Source organism: Diuraphis noxia, unplaced genomic scaffold (assembly GCF_037042655.1).
Source record: "Diuraphis noxia isolate RWA-SAM2 unplaced genomic scaffold, SU_Dnox_SAM2 contig0003, whole genome shotgun sequence".
Lineage (NCBI taxonomy): Eukaryota > Metazoa > Arthropoda > Insecta > Hemiptera > Aphididae > Diuraphis > Diuraphis noxia.
In genome coordinates this window covers 33,367,949-33,394,628 of record NW_028301713.1, presented here as the reverse complement: position 1 = coordinate 33,394,628, position 26,680 = coordinate 33,367,949, and the positions used below count along the sequence as shown (strand labels likewise).

General features: G+C 28.1%; 1 protein-coding gene across 1 annotated transcript in view; it reads left to right on the top strand.

Moving 5' to 3' along the window:
* LOC107170472 (uncharacterized) overlaps nucleotides 1-26,680 on the top strand; it is a 175,396-nt gene that overhangs the window by 95,994 nt on the left and 52,722 nt on the right. Inside the window, exon 3 of the mRNA XM_089222992.1 lies at nucleotides 10,638-10,757. Coding sequence (XP_089079118.1) covers nucleotides 10,703-10,757 — 55 coding nt within the window. The 5' untranslated portion in view covers nucleotides 10,638-10,702. The remainder of the gene's footprint in view (nucleotides 1-10,637; nucleotides 10,758-26,680) is intronic.

The window sequence follows — 26,680 nt, the reverse complement described above, 5'->3', positions numbered from 1 at the left end:
GCAACAGTAGCTATGCTGCAGTTGCAAACAATAATGGATATTCGCTCTTTGTCGTTCGTTGCCGCGCCACTGGCTTTGTTTCGAATCGCAACTCAATACTTTCCGACTCACGAACGTCCGTTTGGAATTAAGAGATGAAAATATATACCCTACCGGCCGTATATAGTTTATCGATTTTCAGTTGATATTTATTATTATTATTGTTCATTTTCGTTTCGTTTTTATATATATTATATATATATATATATATATAGGTGTAGCTAGTATACATATACGGAAAACGGCTGTTGTGACCTATAATAACACTTTGTCCTCCCTTTTCGCGTTCCGGTCGAACACATTTTTCGTAACCGAGTGTTGCTGAAACGTTGAAAGCAATATTATTTTTTTAGCCCCACGGAATGACAGTCTTTGCGTAAAGTTCATGGCATTTGAACGATTCATTTCGCTTTACACACTACGCTCGGCGTCAAGTTAAAATAGTTTACCATAATATAAATACAGTGAAACCTCTATTATAATGCACACTACTAAAAAGTAGACAATTCTTAATGGTAGACACTTTAAAATTCCACAATACAAAGACTTATCGAGTTTACCTATACATTGTAACATAATCTAGATAACAGAATAGATACTCTTAATAGTGAAATAGCCGTAATGATATATGGCTTACTTTCCATCAATTACAGACTTTCCTCGTCGAAAGTAAACAGAAATTAATTCATTTGTATTTTATGTTTTTATATAATTAGTGTATCGTGTTCCAATATATTATATAATATAAATTAATTAATAAATGTACTAGTATTGTGTCATTGATCATTAAAACTAGGTAATCTAAATGTATAATGTTGAAAATATCAACACAACACTAGACATTATAGTGTGAGTAACTATATATATATATATATATAAATTTATAATGACCAATGATAAAAAAAAAAAATGGAATAAAAGAGAAAAATTAAAATTAAAATACAATCCTACTTACTATGAATAAATACTGTGAAAAACGATAAATACTTTGTGAAAAAATAATAAAGGGGGTCAGTAGACTTTTTCTAGGTATCAAATTAATAAATATATTGTAAGGAACAAAATACGTTTGAAGACACTCAAACAACAGATTTTTAAAAATACGATGAAATGGGAGTACTAGCATTCATATTTTCATTAATTAAATTATGATGGTAAGAATTATATAAGTAGCAGAGTAGGCTAAATTATTGTTTTGAAAAAAAAAATAATCAACATTGTAGAATATGAATCATTTTTGAATATTTTTTCCGTTTTCCTAATTTTTGAGATGATTTAAAAATACAAATTTAAAATTAACTTCAACTATAGTACAGAATTTATACTATTACATATTCAAACTAATGTAAAATTACTATTATGAAGTAAATTGATTTTCCAAGTTTTGTAAGAATAACAAATATAATAAATAGACACTTATTTAGAAATAACACAAAAGGATTTTAAAATACCTAGGTATGACTTACACGAGAAAAATTATTGTTTTTCAATATTATTTACTGAATATATTATGCAGAAACCATAATACTCGTAGTAGCTTTATTGATCGTATGAATAATTAGGTAGAGCGCAAAGTGATTAATTTTTTTTTATCTTCTTATAAAATAATTATATATAATCATAATTCTAAGTCTTATCTATTGAATTTCAGCATGCATCATGTGTACACTATATTTATTTTTTTATCTTTTACTCAAAAATATTGTTTTAAAAGGTTCGTCATAATAATTATTGATAATAATTATCGTATAAATATCCCTCTATAATTTTACTAATAGTATTAACTCGTTAATATTGTGATTAAAAACCACCATTGTTGTGAATTTTCCATTAAGATAATAATAATAAAAAAAAAATTTTTATTTTTAATTATTAAATTAATATGAAAAAATAATCAGTTTTTACAAAATGTCCCATTTTTTTTCAGTTTTGAAAATATACACAATATTCCATACCTACTCTAATTATTAATTATTATATTCGATCTATATTGAGTCCGGGATCGATGATATTATAGGTATAGTAGATTTTGAGAATAGCAATGATTGTGACACACTCAACACGTATTGTTTAGAAGATAGTTTACAGCCACTTGCTCAACTTTTATTTATTTATATGCATTTGAAATTCAAATTTTGACGAAATTTAATATTTAAGCGAAAAATAATCATTACTTATTAAACTGATTTTATTTGATTAGATGAAATATTCATCTTAGAGACTTGAAACACCTCACTTTTCCTTAAATTATAAATTTCTGAACACATATTTTCAAATTATTTGTTTAAGATATTTTTAACATAAGTCCATAGACCTATATATACAAATGTATGGTAGGTACGTTGTGACGTTGGTATATTACCTTGTAAGTTGTTGTATAAGTAAATAAAAACAATATGCAATACTATTATATGATATTAACAATATAAAACCCTTGTAACCCAATAACCTATGTCACCGAGGGGAAATTTTTGTTAGTAATAATAAAAAAAAAAATTAAAAATATAATGAAATAATGTTTTTGAATAAAAAATCCTTCAACCTACAGCATTACAAATTGAAAAAAGTGACTAATATTATATTCTAGTATTAACTATAAAATTAATACAAAATATTTTTAAAAAAATTATTAAAAATAAGAGTTGGGAGACTCCGTTAAGGCACATATACATGAGCGAACATAGTTCAGCGTTTAAAGTGAGATGACTCGAGTTAGGAACTCATGACCTAGTGTCCCCAAGAAGTGCTTCAAGATAATATACTATTATCACCAATTAAGGTTTGATCATAACATATTAATAATATCTCAGGATTGATCATAAAAATATTTCTAAATGTAAATACGTGAAAGTAAAATAGTATTTTATTGGTACCTAATTACTCATTGTATTATACGCACAAGTTGCGTGTAATATTATGCTATATAATACCCACATAAAAGATTAATTACGTTAAATATTAATTTGCTCATTCTATGTATAGAATCTATAAGCATTCATAAAAAAAAAAAAATGGTTGGATATCATTTTATTTCATAGAAATAAGTAGGTATGGGAAAGCGAAATAGTTACGTACGATAGTTAGACTATAAACTCTAAGATAAAGATTTCTAAACATATAATTTAAAATAAATGAATGTTATTAAATATAATGCTGTACTCTGTTTAGAACATGTAAATAGTAATATTTTATTAAATTTTGTTTTTGTAAATGCATATTGCTATTATGTACCTACTTGTTATTTTAGCATCTATTTTATTAAATTTTAAATGAAGAATGAGTTTTATGGTTAGGTCTTTCAATAAATTAGGAATTGAAATTCACCCAACAATGCAGAAAACGTTACAATTAACTCAAAATGTAAGAAGTTTCCTCATAGGATAGAAATTCTTTATTGATGAATTTAATTTAATATTATTTCAAAGCGATATCATCTTTTTTTCTAAAAATATACTAATTATCGATTTTATTTTAAAGCTAAGTCGATTTAGACGTAAACAAATTCGTATTAATAATTATTATAAACAAAAATAATATTTATGTTATGATGTTGAGTAGTTATATTTTAATTTTCTGTTTGTTTTTTATTTATCAGTAGTTCAATTTATCATATTATAATTGACTAAAAACTTGAACTATTGCTTTTTTATTTAAACGTAGTTTTAATATTTACATTTCCCATAATATGTATGCCAATCATTTTAATTGGGGAACGTCACTTATTACGCTTATTGAAATTAGTATCAATGAATTTGACAATTTGATTGTGTCTGCGCCTTTTATTTTATAGACAGTTTTTGGTATATCACTGTTTTTATTTCTTAGAAAATGCCTTAATCTTATTTTTTTCACCCAATGGTTTAAGGTTCTGCAGTCTTATATTTGATTGCAACTTACATGTGAAAGTTATTTTATATTAGTTAATAGTAATTGTTAAGCCTGTTTTATGATTTATGGTTTTATTTAATTATTGAGTATAAACAGAGTATTTGCAATATGAATTAATGTCGTTGAAATTAAAAACCGTTTAAAATTATAATGAGAATCAAAACACACTAATATTGTAACATTAGTTTCTATAACTGTTTATGAGACGTCTTCAAATTTCAATATCTAGTGTATTTCAAAGAGATTCAATCGAATCTTGCTCATTTAGTAAATCATATTATTAAAATTAACAAATAAGTAATTATTTAATTAATAAGTACATTGAGTAAATATATTATATAAAAAAACAATGATTAGGTAATTTGTAATAAAAGCAACGAATACTATCATAACATGTCATACAGCCTTATGTATTTCGTTACCTATTTATTTTTTGGGTCTTTAAAAAATAATTTAATATTCTAAAACTAATAATAGAATAATGTTCTGAAAACTGGTGATGTATACACGCAAATTTTCGTTTGAAGGAATTAATCTCAACTTTTAAAGAAAATCATTTTGTGATTAATGGTAATTTAAATTGAAAATTATATGAATTATGTTTATTAGAAAATCGATAATATTATAAAAGTAAGTTCACTCCAGACAGGCTACAAATCCATAATCTAAGGTTTTTTTGCATGTTGATAATTGAATCCAAATAATTCAAAATTTCTGATTGAATAAAACGTGACAAGATTATGTTAAAATCGAATTACTTCCTAATCTTGATAGCAACAATGACCTATTTCTGTAAGACTGTAACCAAGAATTTAAATTATAATCTGTTTTTAAAAATATTACGTTTATATTTCGTCATGTTCTATGTTTACTATAATACTATTAAACTATTATGGTACTTGAAACTTGTATGTTATATATTATTTTTGTTAATAAAAATAAAAATTGTATAATATTAGTAGCTACTTCAAATTTATCAGTTAAAGCGATATTATGATGACATATTAACATCATAAGACACTTTCTCTATTAGCTACAATGTATAATTATAGCGAAATATTTAACAATTTATCATATATTGTAGGGTGTTAAAATCCTGAGCCATGCAGTATTCATGCAAGGAAATAAAAATAAAACGTTTTCGAATTTATTTTAATAAAAGACACAATATTACAGTTGTTTTCTGTGATAATTAAAAGAAACATATTGTTGTACCTAATAACAATCATATACTTAAACGCGAAAATATTTTAAGTGGTTGCATATAATGTATAATATGTATGTAGTATATATTTGTATGTGAGTAATAGGTAATTATGATATTCAAGTTAAGCTATAATAATAAATAATAATAGTTAGCCAAATAAAATGTAAATTTCGGTATTTAAGTCATTTAATTTCGTACGGTTATAAAGTTATTTCACATAATTGGTTCTGGGTGATAACTATAAAAAAAAATATTTATCGATTACAAAGTCCGTAATCACAACACCGAACACCACGTCGTCGGTCGGGTCATGTTCCGTTGTAGATATTCACGATAAGGTGTATTATGTATATATCACTAACTCACACTAACTCTTGAGGCCATCATATCTACTCGACGGTGTCTATGAATTATTTATCGTGCCTTTCTCCTTCTCTCTACTTCACGTCATGACCACAACAACTTGTGTGGGACAATGTAGGGGTTGGTCCCGCCGGAGGACCGAACGGCGGCCGAGAGGAAGGTGCGCTGCTGCAGTGCTGCTGTTTTATATATAATAATAATAATACGACGATGGTTGTCACGACCGACACGAAAAGCCTCAGCGGAGTAATTATTATTATGCAGCCATATCTACCAGTTATATAATATATAATATATCATATACGTAAAAAAGGTGTTTATTTGAAAGGTAACACTCATTTTCAAAACAATTATCAAATATTTCGGAAGTATTTTTTATAATTTTACTATATCACACTATTGGCAGAAATAAAAATCTTTAAAAATATTAATTTAAAATTAATTCGTATTTTATGTCATAGATATTTCAGCTAATCCATTGTTTCGAGGTTGCTCGGACGTTATATTAAATATTACAATATCATGTTCAGTATAATATCTCAGCAATAAACATTATTTTCTGAATTTAACCGAAATTTAGGCTTCACAAAATATTGTCTAGACGCCAGCATAATTAAATTTTGAACTGTTTCAACTTAATAATTTTTTTAAAGAACAGAATTCATGAAGCGTATTATAAATAATGGAAATGAAAAATAAAAATAATAACAAAGCTACAGTGTTGTCATCACAGACTTTGAAAAATCGATTATGATTTAATTATATTATTTGCAAATTATAAATTACCAAAAAAATATGAATTTGGCCCTTAAATCATGTAAGTACAACTGAAGATACATTCCGGGCGCGATTGCTAGTGAGTCACTACCTGAGCGCTATCTTGAGTGTAAAACTTCAGTTGGAGTTTTTAGTTGGACACGTCCACGAATAATAATATAATATTATGGTTTCTAGCCTGTGTGTATCTATAGTCATTTTACCTTTAATTAAGTGAACGATTTATCGTTTTTTTTTTTTTTTTTTAGAAAAATTGATCAAGTATTTATGATTAACGTATTTTATTACTCTCGAATTATATATATTTCTCAATTTTGTATTTTAATATGAGAAAATTGCTGAAGTTATGATCACCCTATACTCGTATATTATCAAAACTATATCCCACCACTCCCAACCACCAACCAGATCCACAACTTAACGCTTCCCCGCGTGCGTCATCTGCACACCAACATCACGTTGGCCACTTCACCAATTGGCCCTTTTATTCTGATTACCTATTACTTATTATTACCGTCGTCGTAATCATCTCTCAATTTTATTTTATTTTTCGTGTTATATAACTGATAATTTGATTAGTTTTTTTTCAAAACGCTTATGCTATATAAGTTTTATCCCGAGCAATAATTATATTTAAAATAAGATGCGTCGTAAACACGTAACCCTGTTAACTATTATTATCCAATAATAAAGTTGGATAGCAAACGAATTCTTATTTGTCAAAACTCTACATCAATCCGACCATAAATGTACATCTAATAATAGGTATTTCTATCAAGGGGTAACAAACTAAAAATCTGGTATATATATAAGACAGCTGTATAAGACCAGCTGTAATTGACAGTCTAAAAAATATAAAATCACTTCGATTGATCATAATAATGTTATTATGTATAACACCAACGTCGTTGTGCGGCGTAAACGAATTTGGTATATTAACCGAGATTGTCTCGTATTCGATAATAATTATCATTTTACCGCGGCGTACCGGCCCCTAATTGACGAGTCTATTATGCGTCCTATAATACAAGTGACGCACAAGACTAATTTCCGTATGATGTGCGTTATTATATTCCGTCGAGAGTTTCGTGACAATGATTTAACCATGCTGGGCGAAAATAGGGTAACATTTACTTGGGTGTTGGGACCCTATATATTACGACGGTTCATTAGGGTGTATTCCCCTTCCTCTTTATTAACCAAATCAATCAATTCAATATACAATATGATTATCACACTTGATTTGACCGTCAAGTTTTGTTCTTGTGCTTAAGTTATACAACGGATTTGTGAATCCATCTTGTCGTGTGATTTTTCGAAGTCATTTGTTATGCTCTACGCGTGACCGAAAAAGGTCGTTCCCACTATATTGCATTCTGAACAGCTTACTCCAGTTATGCAATAAACTCGAAGTTATTTGACAAACTCGTTTACAACCATAGATTTTATTTTATCGAAAATTGTTGTAAAAAAAAGTACCTATAAAATAGAAACTAGTTATTTACCTATTGATTCACGTTCTGAGCAATACCTGTCACGGACACATATATCTATTTTCAAAAACTCAAAACTAACTCGTATTAGGATATTTCAGTTTATGAATGTACAAGATATACGTCTCGCCGGCCACGCTTCTAACCCACTCTAATTAATAACGTATATGGAACATATTATTGTTTTTTTATATTTTATGCGACTATACTATACAGCCAGTGGCGTAACTACCGGGGGGGTTGGAAGTGTCAAACACCGGGGCCCAAAGACTGCAGGGGCCCCTGGGCCCCAGCCTAAATAAAATAATCTATTTCCATATTTGATAATAAGTTTCACAATAAATATAAAAATCATGACATTTTGATCATTAATATTTATATACCTATTTATAATTTATATATAATGACTAGTACAGTGAAATGATTGCATTTATTTTGCATCTTTTTTGTGAATGCTTATATACAGTGATGTAGTCCTAAAAAAAATCATGGGTAAACGCCTTAATCATTGTAAAAAAAAATTTGGGGCCTACGCCCTACAACCCCCCTCCCCCCAGTCATCCCACCATTATTCGGTACTTGTACTATCCAAAATCTATTTGTCTATATAATATATAATAGAACCTCATAAATTATGATTGATATATTTTAACCTCATTTTTTGAATACGGGTAAACAAGGATCTAAGATAGGTATCTTTAAATCATGGATAAACGTAAACCCAATCAACTGATCGAGATTCGCTTCTATATTGTTCTATGACAATAGTAAACAATTTACGACGCTTATCTTTTTTTTGTTATTGAATATCAAAATTTAATATATTATACTACCCAATAATATTTCCTAAATAAATTTTATTGCCTAGGTATAATTGGGTAAGGTTAATACGTATGGTTCATGCCTTCATGGTCAGTGTACCCGCGAACCACGATTTTCGTTAAAGGTACACGCATGACGCATTAATCTAAAATTGGGAGGTGAGTACACGCCGCGGTGTACCCTACACTACACCACTGCTTATAAATATGTTTGGTTTCAGTGTTAATTCAAATACATTTTCTTTTTCTTAAGTGAAAACAAATTTAAAATATTTTTAACAATATAGTTTTCATTATATTACTCTAAAATATATAAAATATTAAAATGTACAGTATATAAATGACTAGTGTAGTCTTAAAAGTTATAATTTTTATTTGTTTTTATAAGAATATTATGATTTATGTTGTTATTTGGTTGGTAAAACTTTTAATAAATCTATTAACTTAATTTTAATATGTGGTATTCATAATGAATAGTAATTACCACTTCCATTTCAGTAAACTGATTAGAAACAATTGTTACAACTTACAAGTGTATAAGTATAAGTTATATCATTAAATACATTACTTATTTTTTTCCTTTTGGCAATTTATCATTTTATCGACCAAATTTTTTTCACAATAATAAGCATAAATAATTTTAATTAGGGCCCCTTAGTTAAAAGTGACACTAGGGCCCCAGTTAGCCTAGTTGCGCCACTGTATACAGTCAAGTACTCATATTATTATATACAAGTAATATGTATATAGTAAAGTGTCGGAAGATCCGCTGAGGCCGCGCACGTACTTCCGGTCGAACTCGTCGTCAGTCATTGCACGGGGGGATTGTCTTTCATTGAATTTATGCCAACCAAGAGGGTAAATTCGTTGTGCATGTGTGTCTGGCCTGTAGTGCGTGACCCGTCAGCCGAGCGGTCTACCACGTTTAATTCGGCTTAATTGACATTCTGTTGGATTCCCAAGGCATGTTGGTGGCGTTTACAGCGACGGCGGTAGTAGGGTAAAGTCAACGACTATAATACGCGAATATTCCACCCACACACACACACACACACATGAGCTCGAAAATTTGACAAAAATGGCGGACGATAATTATTCTCTATACGGCTGTCGGTGAGTAATGTGTTGTGAGCGTAATATATACTCATATATATGTGTTATATACGTACGTACCTATATATAGTCATAATATTATACAATATTGTTTTATATATAAGCGCAAAACGCGTATAACTCAATTAACGCTGACCAGGAGAATATTGTTGGCAATATTTCGAATCGGTTGGTCAATTGGACAAAAAAACGAAAGGGGTAAAAGTTTTTAAGGGAAGAGGAAAAATATATATAAATATAATTCTAGCACTTCACAGATGGGTAGTGGTGGTTGGTGTGAGGTTTTTCTTTATACTATGCATAATAATATAATATCGACTTAATTAAGCCAAGTACAACCGATTCTCGAAAGGTTGCCTCTAGTGTCATGGCCATAACGATAGGTAATAATAAAATGTATTATATAGAAGAAAATATTTATTTTTTTCAATCGGGTTTCCGTCTGGAGATCAAGATTTCCCGCATTAAATATTATTTTAATTGTCTCGATCCCGCGGGAAGTTTTCACAGTTGCTGGCAGCTGTAGCAGACTGCGCGCAACTTTATAGTTATGTTCAGATGATGATGTCTGTTGTTCATTAATTGCATTGTTCCAAGATAGAAGCGGCACAACTCGATATTATAATTTTTTTTAATAATAAAATATTAAACTCGAAATGACTTACTATATTTACCGACAATAACTGGACCGTGCACTGACTGGTTCATTGGAGTTTACGAAAATCTATATGCATTTGATGAAAAAATTAAAGTTAAAAATTATTATTGTTTACGATCATGGAAAACTAGATGACACGGAAAAAAATGCTCATTGAATCATTGCGTATATAATAAATTATTATATATAATAATAATATATATTTTTTATTGTAAACAATTTTCAGTTTTTTCTCAAAAAATATTATTTTAAAAGTAGCTTTATTTTTTTCTTTGCAGGGACAGCGTTATGATGATGACTCCGAAACAGATGACTGGCAAACGACGTTAAATATAAAACAAACATGAAGTATTGGTTGGTTTTCATGTTGTCCATCTGGCCGGTTGCGGTCTCATCAGGTAATGATCATTAATAATATTTATGTTATCTGTTTAATACGAGTTTTGTGCTTATACGTATGAATGAAAAATAGCATCCATTTAGATAGACACTAATAAAGGGTGATTTACATTAGATTATAAATCATAATACATAATACAAATAAAAGGACTGTAGTTTATATAAGAATGAGTTTTTAATGCTTATACTATCTTATTTGTTTTTATTTTGCCTATTTATTTTTGTGAAATATATCGACATATCGATATAAACTGTCACTATCTGAATGTGCCAATATAATTTATATAATTTTCATTATATAGACATTTTCTAGAAGAGGGGGATAATGATGAGTTGTGTGTATCAAGACAAATCACCTCTGCAGGTATTATATTATTATGTTTATTTTACTGAAAACTATATATGAAAATAACAAGGAAAATGTAATCTTAGTGTAAAAATTTTATGATATCTAGGTATTTTAATCCATTAAAAGGCTGTAAATATCAAAACATTAAAATATTTTTTCTTAAAAAGTTGAAAATATACTCGAAAATTTATTAAATTAACATTGTAAACGCATTTGAGATGTGAAAATGTCATAGTGTTAATGGTCACATTAATGACAGTGTTAATAAATAAATTTCGATGAAACAATTTTGTATGAATATATATGAACTGCTTACTAAACTATGTTATGTACAGTTATGCTTCAGTATTAACTTAAAGTTAACGTTAATAACGTTTATAACTATAAAAATAATGTAATGTGAATAAAAAGCTTATTTTATGCTAGAAGCGTTTAAGTCACAAAGGTGAAATAAATAAAACAAAATATAAATTGCATTCTGTAATATTTTTGGGTTATTTTGGCTAGCACTGCCCCCTATAAAAATCTATAATATAATATTATTTAATTTAATTCGGTTCCGAATGTCGTAATGAGCGAACGTCTGTTCATAACAGTAGGCTCGCTGCTCTCTTTATCTAATCGTAACCCTTCTTGACTGCTTCGTATATAATAGTAATCAAGTTATTATGTCACCTCAACCTAGCGTGGTTTCTTCCAAAAATACAAACAAAATAAATCTCTCTACTTCTTCCCTCTTGTCAAAGGCAGAAGAAAAGAAAACCAAATTATTCACAAGTTCAAATCGGTGCTCCGTTCTCTCCAAGTGCGACGACGTCGATGCGAACACATCTACAATCAACGTCCAAATCCGCAACTGCTATGACAAAACAAAGGTACCGCCTGTTTACATTAAAAATGTGGGTAACATATCCGCCTTCATCTCTAGTCTTTTGACCAAACTTGACACATCAGATTTTTTTTGTGAATCCACGCCCTTCTATATTATCGTCTGCACTCATTTTGTTGAACATTACAATCAGTTATTAACGCATTTAGAGGATGATTACAATTATCATTCATATCAGCCAGATTCTATGCGCCGCTACGCGTAGTTATTTGAAATCTCCATCCAACTACTGTACTCGAAGACATCATCGCCAGCCTTTCAGAATTGGGCCACCACTTCACCAATATACACAACATTAAGTGATTTTCGGACAAAACGCCCTTGCCACTTTTCTTTGTTGATAGCCAAAAAGCTATCAACAATTCGGATATATTCAAGATTGAGTTTCTTCTTAGCTCAAAAATTATTGTTGTAAACCACATCCACCAAAAAGCCCTCCACAGTGCTATACATGCCAGTCTTACGGTCATACTCGAAAATATTGTCATCATGATCCACGTTGTATAAAATGCATTACTATAGTTTTACACATGTGGAGAAAATCACGTTTTAGGTTCCTGTACCAAGCCACACGACTCTCCAGCCAGATGTGCCCTATGCAATGGCAGCCACACTGCCAACTACAAAGTTTCCCCGATTACAAAATACTTAAACGTGTTACTCCTCCAATTAGGCGAGATCTTCCCATACCTACTCCTTCACCAAAAACAATACTACCAAAACCTCTTTTGCTACCAATCAGCATTCTTATGCTCAAGCCTCATCTTCTGGTCAAAACTATTCTAAGCTTCCTTCAAATATTGAAACTTTATCATCCTCCTTCATTTACGAAATTTCTAATATCATAAAACCCCTCCTTTCATTGCTTCTAAGTAAGTCTCAATTATCAACAATTTAAATATATCAAATCGTGTTAATCACGTTATACCTCTTTACTTACTATCTGTTCATTACCTGTACTTTATGCTATTCAATACTATGTCTTTGTTTTGTTTTCGGCTATAATTTTATTTTATATTAGTCGTAACATAATTGCTATTTTTGTATAATTGTTAAGCTGTAACAGTTATTCTAGAAGCTAATAATAAAAAAATATATTTATTATTTAATTATAACAGTTATATTATATTACAATAATATTCTGAATCCAGTTAATTCAGTTGTACATTTTAAAATTAGGTAAATGGTTTAAAATATTAGTTATTTTTAATTGCGATTAACTTCCCTGGAATTAAATTTAACTGTTTGGTCCTAGTAACTAGGATAATAGATTAATGTAGTGATTGAATAAAATAAAACACATACATAATATTTTTCAGAGAAAATTAAGAAATTTAAAAAATATTTCCACAAAATTTGAGAAATATATTAAATTATTAAATATGTTAAATTAAAGTATGGAAATATTCACATTATGTAATTCTATTCGGTATTATTTCACTTACCAAGTCATAAAAATATCTTTTTTAGAAATGTTTGTTTTCAAAATTTTAAAACGTCCTAAAAGCATTACCTACTTAGTTTTTAAGGTTTATCAATATTTGTTGATAGTAAATTCATATTTTTCAATCAATATACTGTAAGCACATTTCAGTTGCGTGTTTACGTATAACTATATAGATACCACCCAATATAGTTTTATTCTATCATGAACCGCTCATTATTAAAAAATCAGTGTTTTTTTTTTTTTTGAAAAAATATATTTTTACCGTATTATTTGTAATAAAAATAATAAAATTAAAAATTACCTTTTTTAATATTTTTTTATTGTTACCTATATTATATTTTTAGTAAAACTACGAGTCCATTTTTAACTTAATGTTCTTAAACAGAATATTATTCTAGATATATAAAAATCAAAATTGAGACAAATTCATTCATATTTTTTTCCATATCTTATCTACCTAATCAACTGTTATAAAACAACGTTTTATATTCTCGTCACTAAACCTTTTAATAATTATTGCCATCAAACAAAAAAAGATGAATACTTTTATTTAAATATACCATCTTTATTTGTTTTTAATTTTGTAATAGAATCAGTATTACTAGTTATTCTAATTTAAACTTTTAATATTATTCAATATAAGTTTGACATATCAACGTTTTAACACAAACACTATAATTACACGAGGTCTAAAATTCTTAACTCTGATAATTAAAAATAATATTGAGTATATTATGATTGGTTGTATTGTGCTTTATATTTCCTATTATTTTATTGATTAACTATTTAAAAGCGTTTATTATTATTCCTAAAGTAAATACAAATAAAATAAACTGCTATTGTAAGATTACTATATTATTATTACTAAACATACTTTTTTTTTTAAAGAAAGCTGTCCTTTAAAAACGAAAAAAACGAGTAGAGTACTTATACCTACACCTATATTTCATAGTTTCTAAGTGTACGAATGTTTAATTTTATATTTGAACGCATATGTTTTTATCTTTAAGCAAAGATAGATTTATGTTAACTGCATGCAACAATTTTCTACGATACTTTCTTTAACTAAATATATGCATTATAGTTAGTAAAGCTTTAAATCGCCTTAAATATAAAATATTCTCTTAAATTAAAACTTTCCATTTAAATTAAACTTTTAAAGTCATTAATTATTTATATAAAATGTACTTACAATTTACGATCAACATATTTTATAACTTTTGAAAAATATATCTTCATGTGTGTTTTATAAATTAAAATTTAACAACACCTTCATACAAAATATTAAGTAATTTGGATTATTATTAATTACCTGAACCCACAATGGTTTAAAAAATATATAATTACTAGCTGATCTCTATGCACTTCGTTGCCGTTAAAAATACCAACTCTATATGATTAAAAATTTGTGTTTAATTTGTTGTTTATTACCCGGCTAGCCATGCTTAGTACTTCCCGTGGATTTTCCCTATCTTATTATCTTAATTTCCATTAAAGATTTTTTTAATACGGTCATATCAAATACAGGAGTAAAACTATGTTTAGTCATAATATTTTCTTATTTAGCTTTGTAAAGGTGAAACAATTTTTAAAATGTATAACTATTACCTAATAAAAAATTACAAATTTTTATTTAAACTACCAATCGATCTTTTAAGCATAATAGTATGGAAATGGCGTTATTGTAACAAACAAATAATAATAATAATAATAATAATAATAAAAAAAATATCGATAAAAACTTTTGCCATATAAACGCACGTGCCATGAAAACAAATAATAACAAATTCAGGGATAATAATTTCTTTCACACTAATTATTATTATTGAAACTAATAGAAACCATTTAAAAATAAACAAAAATTTCAAAATGTCTGTTTGTGCACTTCCCGGGGTTGGGTCTATCACTTTTCAACTTAGCCTACCTTGTACCAGTATGTTAGGTTACCAGTAGGTATAATACATTCATGCACCACGTTTCGTCGCAATCGGTCCAGCCGTTTAGGAATGTATGAAGGGCAAACAAACAGAAAAAATTCCATTTATATATATATATATATATATATATATATATATATAATATAGATACGAAATCACAATTCATTATAAATACTACGTCTACATACCTATACATAAAATATATGAATTTATATATTTTCTTCATTTTAATAAAAATGTTTAACCTATGAGAGCCATTGTTTACAACAATACAGTGTGTTCAACGATAAAGGTAACACGGAATATTTTGAACGCATGACCTTGTATGCAATTCGGGTTTTTTGTAATGCGTAAAGGACATATAATTACATTTATTTTTGATAAATCTTGATTTTTTTTTTTTAAATTCTGCGCATGCGCAACAATATAATTTTTTTTTAAATGGCACCTCCCATTTTTGAGTTCAGATTTGAATTATGTGAATTTTTTCAAGCAACTTTGACCTTTAAAGTTTTGCTCTATCTTAAAAATTGACCGATTGAGATTCAGTGTACTGTCATAAGTACAAGTAATTTACATTACTTCTACAGAAATTTTAACTCAAATTTCTTGTAAATGGTATAATTTTGGTTAATTAATTAAACAAACTAACACATATCCTATTATTTTAATACAGTTTTAAAACAAATTTTGATTTTATTGAACAATTAAATTATGTACAGGTGAGTTTTGATTAAATTTTACAATTCATCGTATAAATTGCTCGAAGTTGTTACCGTTATTTGTAATGCATGCTTCACACCGTCGCAATACTTCTCTGTGTGTCGCAGAAAATATTTGTTCCTCGGTTAACTGTGCACACGCAATAATTATTTTATTTTTCAAATCTTGAAGATCATTTGGTGGGTTAGAATAGACAACCGTCTTCAGATGTCCCCATAAAAAAAAATCCAAAGGTGTCAAATCTGGTGATCTTGGCGGCCATTGTACTGGTCCACGAGTGCCCATCCATCTATGATTAAAAGTTCTCTCTAAATATTCGCGAACAATTAATGCGTTATGCGCAGGTGCTCCGTCTTGTTGAAAAAATAGATGTACGCGAATGTTTAGTGGAACATCTTCCATAAAAATGGTGAGTTGATTTGATAAGAAGTCGAGGTATCTCGTACCAGTCAATGTGCCATCATAAAAATAAGGACCGAGTAATTTGCTACCTACAAGTCCACACCAAACGTTTGTTCCCCATACGTGTTGAAAATTGGTATCGTTTGTCCAAAATGGATTACTATCAGACCAATATCGATTATTTTGTTTGTTAATAATACCGTTATTAGTAAATTTGGATTCGTCAGTCCAACAAATGTAATCCAAAAACTGTGGTTCCTCTTGAACTTGTACCAATAACCACGCAATAAACGTAAGCCTTCTCTCTGAATCACCAAGTACTAAATTTTGAACTAAGTTTGGCCGATATGGATGATACTTATTTTTTTTCAAAATCGAGTGCACTTTTCCCACGGATACATTAAGTTCTCTTGCCAAATGTCGCACGGAAGAACGCGGATTAATATTAATGTATGCTAATACCTGAATTTCTTCATCATCATTGGCTTCATGTGGTCTTTGATTACGGCGGCCATTACCATCTCTACTCGTGAATTGTCCGTGTTCTCTCAAACTCATTTCAATTCGCACAAAAAAGTTGTGAGGTGGGTGATATCGATCCGGGTACCGTTCTGCATACAATCGTGCTGCATTACGCGAATTTTTTAGGCACTCGCCATAAATTAAGAGCATATCTGTTTTCTCACTGAAGCTCACCATATTAAACGAAAAATTAATGTGACCCAAACGAATGACAAACCACATTTAACAACAATTGTATCATAAGTGTGAGCATTGAGCAAATTTAGAAATAGTACCTAACCAAAATTATCGTTTGTTAGATTACCTACGACATTAAGATAAAATAATCTAAGGCATACAATAAAAGTCGATAAAAGATAGAACGAGAAAAGATTTATTTTGTAGAAATATGAAACCAATATTATTTGTTATTAATACTATGATTGTTCGGGACGTTCGGATGAGCGATAGCAAAAACGCAATAGCGATAAGGCGATAATTTGTTTTAAAACTGTATTAAAATAATAGGATATGTGTTAGTTTGTTTAATTAATTAACCAAAATTATACCATTTACAAGAAATTTGAGTTAAAATTTCTGTAGAAGTAATGTAAATTACTTGTACTTATGACAGTACACTGAATCTCAATCGGTCAATTTTTAAGATAGAGCAAAACTTTAAAGGTCAAAGTTGCTTGAAAAAATTCACATAATTCAAATCTGAACTCAAAAATGGGAGGTGCCATTTAAAAAAAAATTATATTGTTGCGCATGCGCAGAATTTAAAAAAAAAAAATCAAGATTTATCAAAAATAAATGTAATTATATGTCCTTTACGCATTACAAAAAACCCGAATTGCATACAAGGTCATGCGTTCAAAATATTCCGTGTTACCTTTATCGTTGAACACACTGTATATACAAATACGTATCTAATATAAATCAATATTGTAACGTTATTATCTTACGCGTCGTTTAACTTATAGGCATTTCGTATATTATGAATATCTAATATTATTAATGTATACTTTTGTAGTTTGTAAGAAGCAAATACCTTATACAGGCTATAACAAACATTGAAACTCTAAACATTAATTATGTTAAATTCTTAATAAACATTAATGTTCGTAAATCTTATATTCTTTAGATCTAGAAACTATTGATAACGGAAATTAAATTGATATTTTCTTCTCTAGTCATGACCAAATTAGATAGAACATTTTTAGCAAAACTACCCAAGTTATACTTATTATATTTAAATATTTTAAATGTAATAAATATAACAAAAAGTTAAGGATTTGTTAGTACCTACAGAGACATAAATTATAATATTAGGAGATAATAGTTTATAATAGATTATAGGATAATAAAATTGAATTTATCTTAACATTTCTTTTACGTTTCATATTATAATACCTAGATATAAAGTTATTAAATTTTAAGTTTCACCAAAATCACTTTAAAAAAATCTTTACTGCATTTTTAACAAACATCTAAAATATAATTCCAATGTATTTTATCATATAATTTATAAATGTATTATAAGTTATAACGGGTAAAATTATACAATATCCATTTCTCTCTTATCGATATAAATGGATAGTTTTCTCGTGATGTTTAGTAAGTTCTTTCGAACGAATTTTAGTCCAATAAATAAATATTGGTAAGTTTATTTTCATAACTAGGTACTTAATGGCTGCAGTTGGTTGTCTGTCTTAGAAAAATGAAAATAATTAGATAAAATTGGCCGAGAAACCAGCTATACAATGTGCTGTGAGAAAATAACAAAATATATTAGGACGTCTGGTTATAATCGCATTCCTTTCTAAAAATTGTCAGTTTAGAGTATTTTTTTATCTGGTGAAAATTGCTCTTTGACATCCAAAACTTCAGCTGGCTTATTCTGATAGAATGAAATCTACTAAAAATTTGAATTTTATAAAATGTTGATATGTTTTATATTGACCACATAGGAATCCATATAAATTGTCAATTAATTTTAAATCAGGGATTCAAGAACTAAGGGTCGTCCGTGGCCAACTTGGTCAACACCTGGCAGTAACATCTGCAGCTTTTGCTCTACTGTATGGTACATTTACAGTAACAATAGTTTATAACGATACTTAAGGGACCCGGGTGAATGACCATTTTTACTGACTTAAAACCCTTTGTGTTTACTAATCATATAATATAATTTCCATCGTTATTTATGGTTTCAACCAATAATATATTTCTGTTTTAAGCATAATAATATAATATATCTACCTAGATAGTTAGATATATGAATTTTAAAACATGAAAGGAATTGCTAGAATCCTTAATTTATTATTTGTCAATTTTTTGTTCTTTTGTTCATCATTACTCTAAGTTCAAAGTTGTGTATGTCAACGTGACTACCTAATCTCATTTTTTATTGATTAAATATTTTATTATTATTAAAAATAATTATTTGTAATTGCATTATATTCCGTTAGTATGATATTAATAAATTAACGCGCCTATTAAGTAATATTCAATATAATTCATGGAATTGTTTAAAATCACCAATTTTTATTTAAGAATAATAAAAAAAAAATTTGTTAAATTGCATGATCATAATCTATATCAAAATCTAAGGTTCTTGTTTATACTATCAATATTGTTTAACACCTAAATTAATTTTTTAAATTTTTATTCATAGTACATATATAATAGGTATGTAATGTCTTATCCTTATTACGTATAAAACCTATATATTATGATCACGTATATTATAATGGTTATTAAGAACAATCTACTAATATTTTTTTTTTTTAATGTTAGAGTAATTAAATCTTTATAGTATATTATATAGAGATAAAAACATGATCTTCTCGTCAATTTTTCAACTTTATAAAATATATGACAGTTTTGACGCTTATATCTCAGAATTCGTTTTTACTGTACATTATCAATTTAAGAACACAAATTATGTCTATGTTTTTAAGTTTGACAATAAGCAATAATAAGAACAATTAAATTATATAAAAACTCTATCTACGAATGTAAATTTAGGGTTAAACGTGTAAGGACCAAGAATGATACGACAAATACGTGTTAACATGTATCATATTCTCTGAATGTGATCAGATAACAATATATAATGTATTAAAATATTCTATTTAAAATAATATTTGTTTGTGATAATCGAGTGTTTTATTATTTTACAGGCCAGTTGGGAACTGCTTATTAATTTATGACTTTTATTTTTAGTAAAAAGTCATTATTTTTATCTGTAAATATTACAATACATTATTGATATTTTTCTATGGGAATTGAATTTACAATAAGCACTCTGCAATATAATGCTGTTTAATGTTTGGGAAAAGAGAACGTTAACATGGAAATGAACAATGAGATAAGAGACGATTTTACTACCTTTCCTACCCTATTCACCGAAAAGTTGATATCGCAGTTACACTACTGAGATTGTAACAAATATTTCATTATATTAAAATGCATTCATCTGGACATCCCAAAATTAAAATTAAAATATATATTCTAACTTTTAAACATAACAGCAGTATACACAATTTATACATTTAAAACTTTAATTCAATTAGAGTGAAATATTAAAAAAATGTTATCTGGTGTTTTATTATATTAGGTTTGTTATGAGTATTAAAATTTAAAAAATCACGAAATAAAAATAAATGAACAAATATATTCATTTATTCTAAAAATGGTCAGTTTTTTTAATTAAGTGGCTTGGTGACTATTTTATGATCGTTTTTTATGATTTTTATGTATTTTTTAAAATCATTGATCAATTTGAAAATATGTTATGTTACAATTTAACTTTAACTTTAACTTTAAATTGATTTTCTAATATAGAATATTCCGGATAAAACTGTTACTTCGGTTTTACAACATTGAAAAAAAAATCATAAGTATGTAAAAAGTACTTTTAATCATAATACGTTAAAAAAAGCAATAGCAACAACAAAAAATTAAATAAACAAATACTGCATTTTTATATTTACTTTAACAAAATATCAACAAAAAATTAAATTAATTGTTGTTTAAATATTAATCATTTTGTTTCTATTTAATATGTATAATGGCACAAATTTAAATACTAAAAATTAATTCTTTATACGAATGTTCGTAGATAGGTTCTCGCAATTAAAATTTAGATTATTTCAATGTTAAATTTAATATAATATAATCTGAGAAAATTTTATATCCTATAATTAGTTAAATAATCCACTAAACTTTTTTTATTCGTTTGAGTACAAAGCTGACCTATCTCATTTCAAATGGAAAAGTCATGCTAAATAATGGCTTTTTTTTTCTTATTCTATTCTAACTGTTGGTTAAAAGGAATTACACAGTTATGACTAACTAACAAATGTATAAAATTATCTTTTCTAGAACCCAGATGCTCTCAAAGAAATGTTCAATTAATTCAATCAATATTATTACATGATTTTAATTATAATTTTATCTTCTTGATATAAATTTATTGATATTCATTAGGTGATTTTACCTAAGGTTTATCTACTAGAGCGGAAACACAATATAACGTCCATGTTTTTTTTTATATCAATCAAGTTGGTTGTCACGATTAAAAAAGTGTCAATATTTGTTTTACATAAGTAAATATTAGTGGTAATGTGGTTACTTAAATTTGTTTTGAAAGTAAAGACATTGAATTAGTTTTTTCTTACAATCAATTAATAGTAGTTTTTTGGTCATATTTTGTTCATTAACCAAGTTAGGGTTATAATCATAAATATAATTGAAAAAAACTCGTGTAAATAGTAATTACCAATAAAATATATACGATGACCTTAAATTAAACTAATTAATGATTAATGAGATAGTGTTCACAATTTAATTGTCAAAATAAACAGTTAAAACTTATATATGTATTCCAATATTTCATTTTTAATCAATATTTCATTATTTCATACTCTATTAAAATGTTATATTTACATCATGGTTAAAAATAAAGATGATTGTTTGTGTTTAGGCCATGTATAATTTTATTAGGTCAGTGATTTACGAATTTATTCCACTTTTATCCAAAGATACACTGTGTTAAAAATGTGGCTATTTTTATAGTTTTATCATATAGGTAACATTAATGTAGTATACAAATTATTAACCTTGTTAGATAACTTGAGCTATAGTTTTAGTCTTAAGTAGACGAAGAAGACACACAAATAATAAGTTTGATAGTCTTATTATAGTTCATCACAAAGTTGTACTCTTGTTCTCCCTTGCAAGTTTGCATGCCAATTAATTTCATTGGAGCGTGACCCTTAATTTATTTAAATGACTGGAATTTTGGTGGCATTACCTTTTTAAGGGTTTTCAGTTTTTATACTACCAAGAATAGTTTTATATATGTATAGAAGTACATCCTATACAAGTTTATATTGCTTCCTCATCCATATCGCCGTACTTAATTATAGTGTATACTAGTATAATAATATATTCTTCTATTTTGTGTTTATATCAAATTCCCCTTCGGGACCATGCCAAAAGTCGTATTTTATGCAAATAATAATAATAATATTTATATACGTTATTATTCCTTTTTGCATCGTATAAACTGATTCATATTCTTGTTATTTTGTATTCAGCTAATAGACAGCAGCGTAGCAAGGAGTTTAATGGCCCTATGCGATACTTTTTTTTATCTTCTTGGAGTTCATTCGACAAATTTGAACGCATTTATATCACCCACGTATAGAAGCCGCTTCAATAAGAAAATAAACAAATACAAGACTTCATTTCTTTCGTTTATTTAATATTAGATTTTTATGCAGCCCATTAAAAATCTTCCCCTTAATGGAATTTAATTTTCCATAAAACGAAAGCAGGTAGGTAATACTATTTCAGAGCACACACATTATGCCAGACAGAGTATTGAGAATCATTAATTCGACTAAAGTGCAGTTAAATATAAAGCTTATTCTCGCTAAACATGGGTATCTAAAACTCTAAAAGCATATGGTGCAATGGTTCAAGCAATTTGTTTTGCAACATAACAAATTCACTCTTGAGTAAATCTATTCTCCTATTGTTATTTAGAAACGGCACTTTGGGGTCAAAATAATCACATAAAGTTGATAGAAATGTTTAAAAAAAAGGTTTTACAAACAATAAATTATTTAGTTTTTACAACACAGTATATAAAATAGGTCAAATTATTGTTTTAACAAAAATTTACATTAATCATGAAATAAAACAAGGTGTAATATTTAACAGCGTTACTTACAACATTATAACATTATATGCTGTACACTAGTCGTAGGTTCGTTATATATATTTTAATAACAAAAAACAATATGGTTAAACAGTTAAATTTTAAAATTTACTTTTCATAAAGAAAAAAATGTAAATACATCATGCACTTCAAAAATCCTTATAAAAGCACATGCCATAAAATATATATTAAAGCATAATTGTTTTATATTTTTTCTTGTCACAAATATTATATAATTAATTAAAAACTTCCTCTAATTAATTAAAATACGAATCCTGAATCATTTCCTTGTATTTTGACGTTTTATTTGTAGAAATGAGAAAAAAATTGTTGAGCAAAAATTATCTTATTAATATATAGGAACCTATTCAATAATTATTCTCCACCACAGAATTTAATAATTTTACCAAACACTAATTTTCATAAAAAATATATATTAGAAACATTAACATAGGTAGTCATTGTTTAATAGTGTAATATTATATCATGATATAATTTTATTGAATATTACTTTAAGTGTAGTTATTTGAAAACATTAATATTGTTGGTTTATATTTTAATGTGACATAGTTTTCAAACAATATTTACAACTAAAACATTATGCAATTAAATTTGAATAATAACAACAGTATAATCAATACCAATACCTACTTTTTTTTTTTTTGTAGTATGAAGTTTATACATTCTGGATATTATATTATTATATATATATTTTTTTTTTTTTTATTGATCTATTTGTTACAACCCGGCATCTTAGGCCATTAGTTACAGTTTTTTTTTCTGATACTTTGTTACATAATTGTATTTACATTTACATTTACATTATATTTGTTTTATTAAATTAGTTGATTTTAAAAAATTAAGTATTTTCCTGTTTTGGTCGGGATCCGGAATTATTATTTTATACCCATAGGTACCTACGCTTCAAACGGCCGTTTTTACTCCAAAATAGTTGTTTTATATTAGGTATGTGATACATTTTTTTATGGGAGTATTATCTATTTCAATTCATTGTATTGAATTAAAATTAATATGTACTGAATTTTTGATTTCTGCGCATTATACAAGGTAGTTTCGTAATATATAAAAAAAATCTACAGTGAACCATAATAATTGTCTAATATAATATAACTATATAAATAATAAATATATAACAGTAATTTCTAATCAAAATAATAACAATAATCATTAATATTGTGGTAAGATGTGGATGTAGTTCAATGATGATCGGAGGTTGATGAGTGAGGGAAAATAGGTGAACCGCGGTTAGTGTGCTCCATTCTTCTCCTCTCAAAAATAAAAAATAAACGCTTTTAAAAATTCCAACGGATTGTATTTAAACGCGCTTGATAATTACTTGGGACAATGACCGATCACAAAAATCACCATTATAATAATATATGTTTAATACAAGAGAAGTTTCGTAACTCGAAGTGGTGTATTTATGTATATTTTATTATTATAGTGCAAGGTTGAGGTTCTACATATTATAGTGCTGCACGTATCGTCATCACCGGGGTCGGTCGGAGCTTGTCGCGAGGGGTGGCCGAACGACGTGATTACGACCGGAAGTCGTGGCCGGGAAAATCGCAATCGGTCCGCTCTCTGCTGCAGCTCACCGAAAATCTGAACATCCTTTCGCCAGCACAGCCTCCGCCTCCGTACGGTGCAGTCGGTGGACCCCACGCGGCGGTGGCGATAGTGCGAGAAAAACCCGGCGCACCACCGCCGCCGTTAATCGGCTTAAATGAAACGTATTAATCGTTTTAGGGCGGCCGCTCGAGTGTTCTAACCGAATTAATATTTAATTTCCATCCCCCGAAAAGGTTTTCGAACGGGAAGGAGCTGTCGACTGTGTGTGTGTATAATATATATTTTTAAACACTTTTGTATTATAACGTATAGGAATTGTGGATTTAAGAGTGGCGGTGTAAGAGAGTCGTACGAGGCAACGGCGGTGTAAGAGAGTCGTACGAGGCAACGGCGGCGACGATGGGTGTCTAGTGTCTACGGCGTGTACGCGCAGCGCGAGTAGACTACTGCGGCGGCGATGACGACGACGGTGACCGGAGCGCGCGCGCGTATCGATCACCTTTCTCTGTCTCTCGCGCGGCCGCGCAAACACCCACACGCGCGCTGACGAGCGGTCGGTCGCTCACACCGACAAACCGCTAAAACGTGAATTCAGCGGCGGCTTTGTCGGTAACGATGAAAAACGACGGTCGGCCACAAAATTGTATACGACGGACCGTGTTATTAAATTACGCCTATCCGTGGACACACGTCCGGAAATATATATATATATATATATATAAGTGAGTGAATGATTATAGAAGTATAGGTAAAATCATAACAATGTACTGACACAAAATATCAAATTTATTAGCTAACAAAACGACACCCACGGTTAGTATTCGCGATCATGAGTTCTAAAAGGAGAGCAAATCGTTTATATTATGGTTTTAGATTCAAGTTATTTTTATTTTTTATCACGTTATCTTAAGTACTTAATGCTTAATAATATACAATTTAGTTTGCATAATATGTATTATGTAAGCACATAATAAATAATATATATATATATATAGGTATTATGACAAATTACTTAAAAATTATACAAGAATACATTATTATATGATTATTGATGACAAACGTGTAATCCAGGCATTATGTTCTGTAAAAATAATTTAGACGATAATTTGTAATAAAATATTTTTTGATAAAATAAAAGTGGTCTGATTACTATTTTATTACATTGTGGAATTTTTGAAAAATAATTCATGTGCAACTGAGGAATGACAATTCTGAATTTTATGTTTTGCAGCATTGGTATTAGTATTACTAATTAGTAATTATTAATATTACCTACTATTGGGTTTTTTCTTTCGGGTAAATATATAGATGTTACTGTCGGTACCTACTGCAGATATTTTCATAATATGTACTCAAACGAGGTTAAAATAACAATACCTACTTCATATAAATACATGTAGAATGATTCTTTAAGCCAACTCCGCTATATTTTATGCTTAAGCTATACATTTATTTAATACTATTTTATGTATAATGAATTCATTAAAAATCTTAATTTGGCTATTCCTGTACTGAAAATCTTACATACTTATATTATAATATAGGTACTTCGGTATATGTTATTAAAATATGTAATCACAATAAATGATAATCTTCAAGAAAACTTTATGCGAGTAGTTGTATACAAAATAATTCATTTTGAAATAGCGTCATATTTTATTATAATACTTAATAACACCTAAAGTTTAACTAGGATTTTGCTACTTATCTAAGTGCACCTTAATATTAATTATTATGCAATATGTTGTAGCTTATAATATGACTATTGTAACGTACAATTTATGGTCGTAGAAGCGTATGAATAATAAACAAACTCTACAAGAGACCTATAAATAACAATACCGTA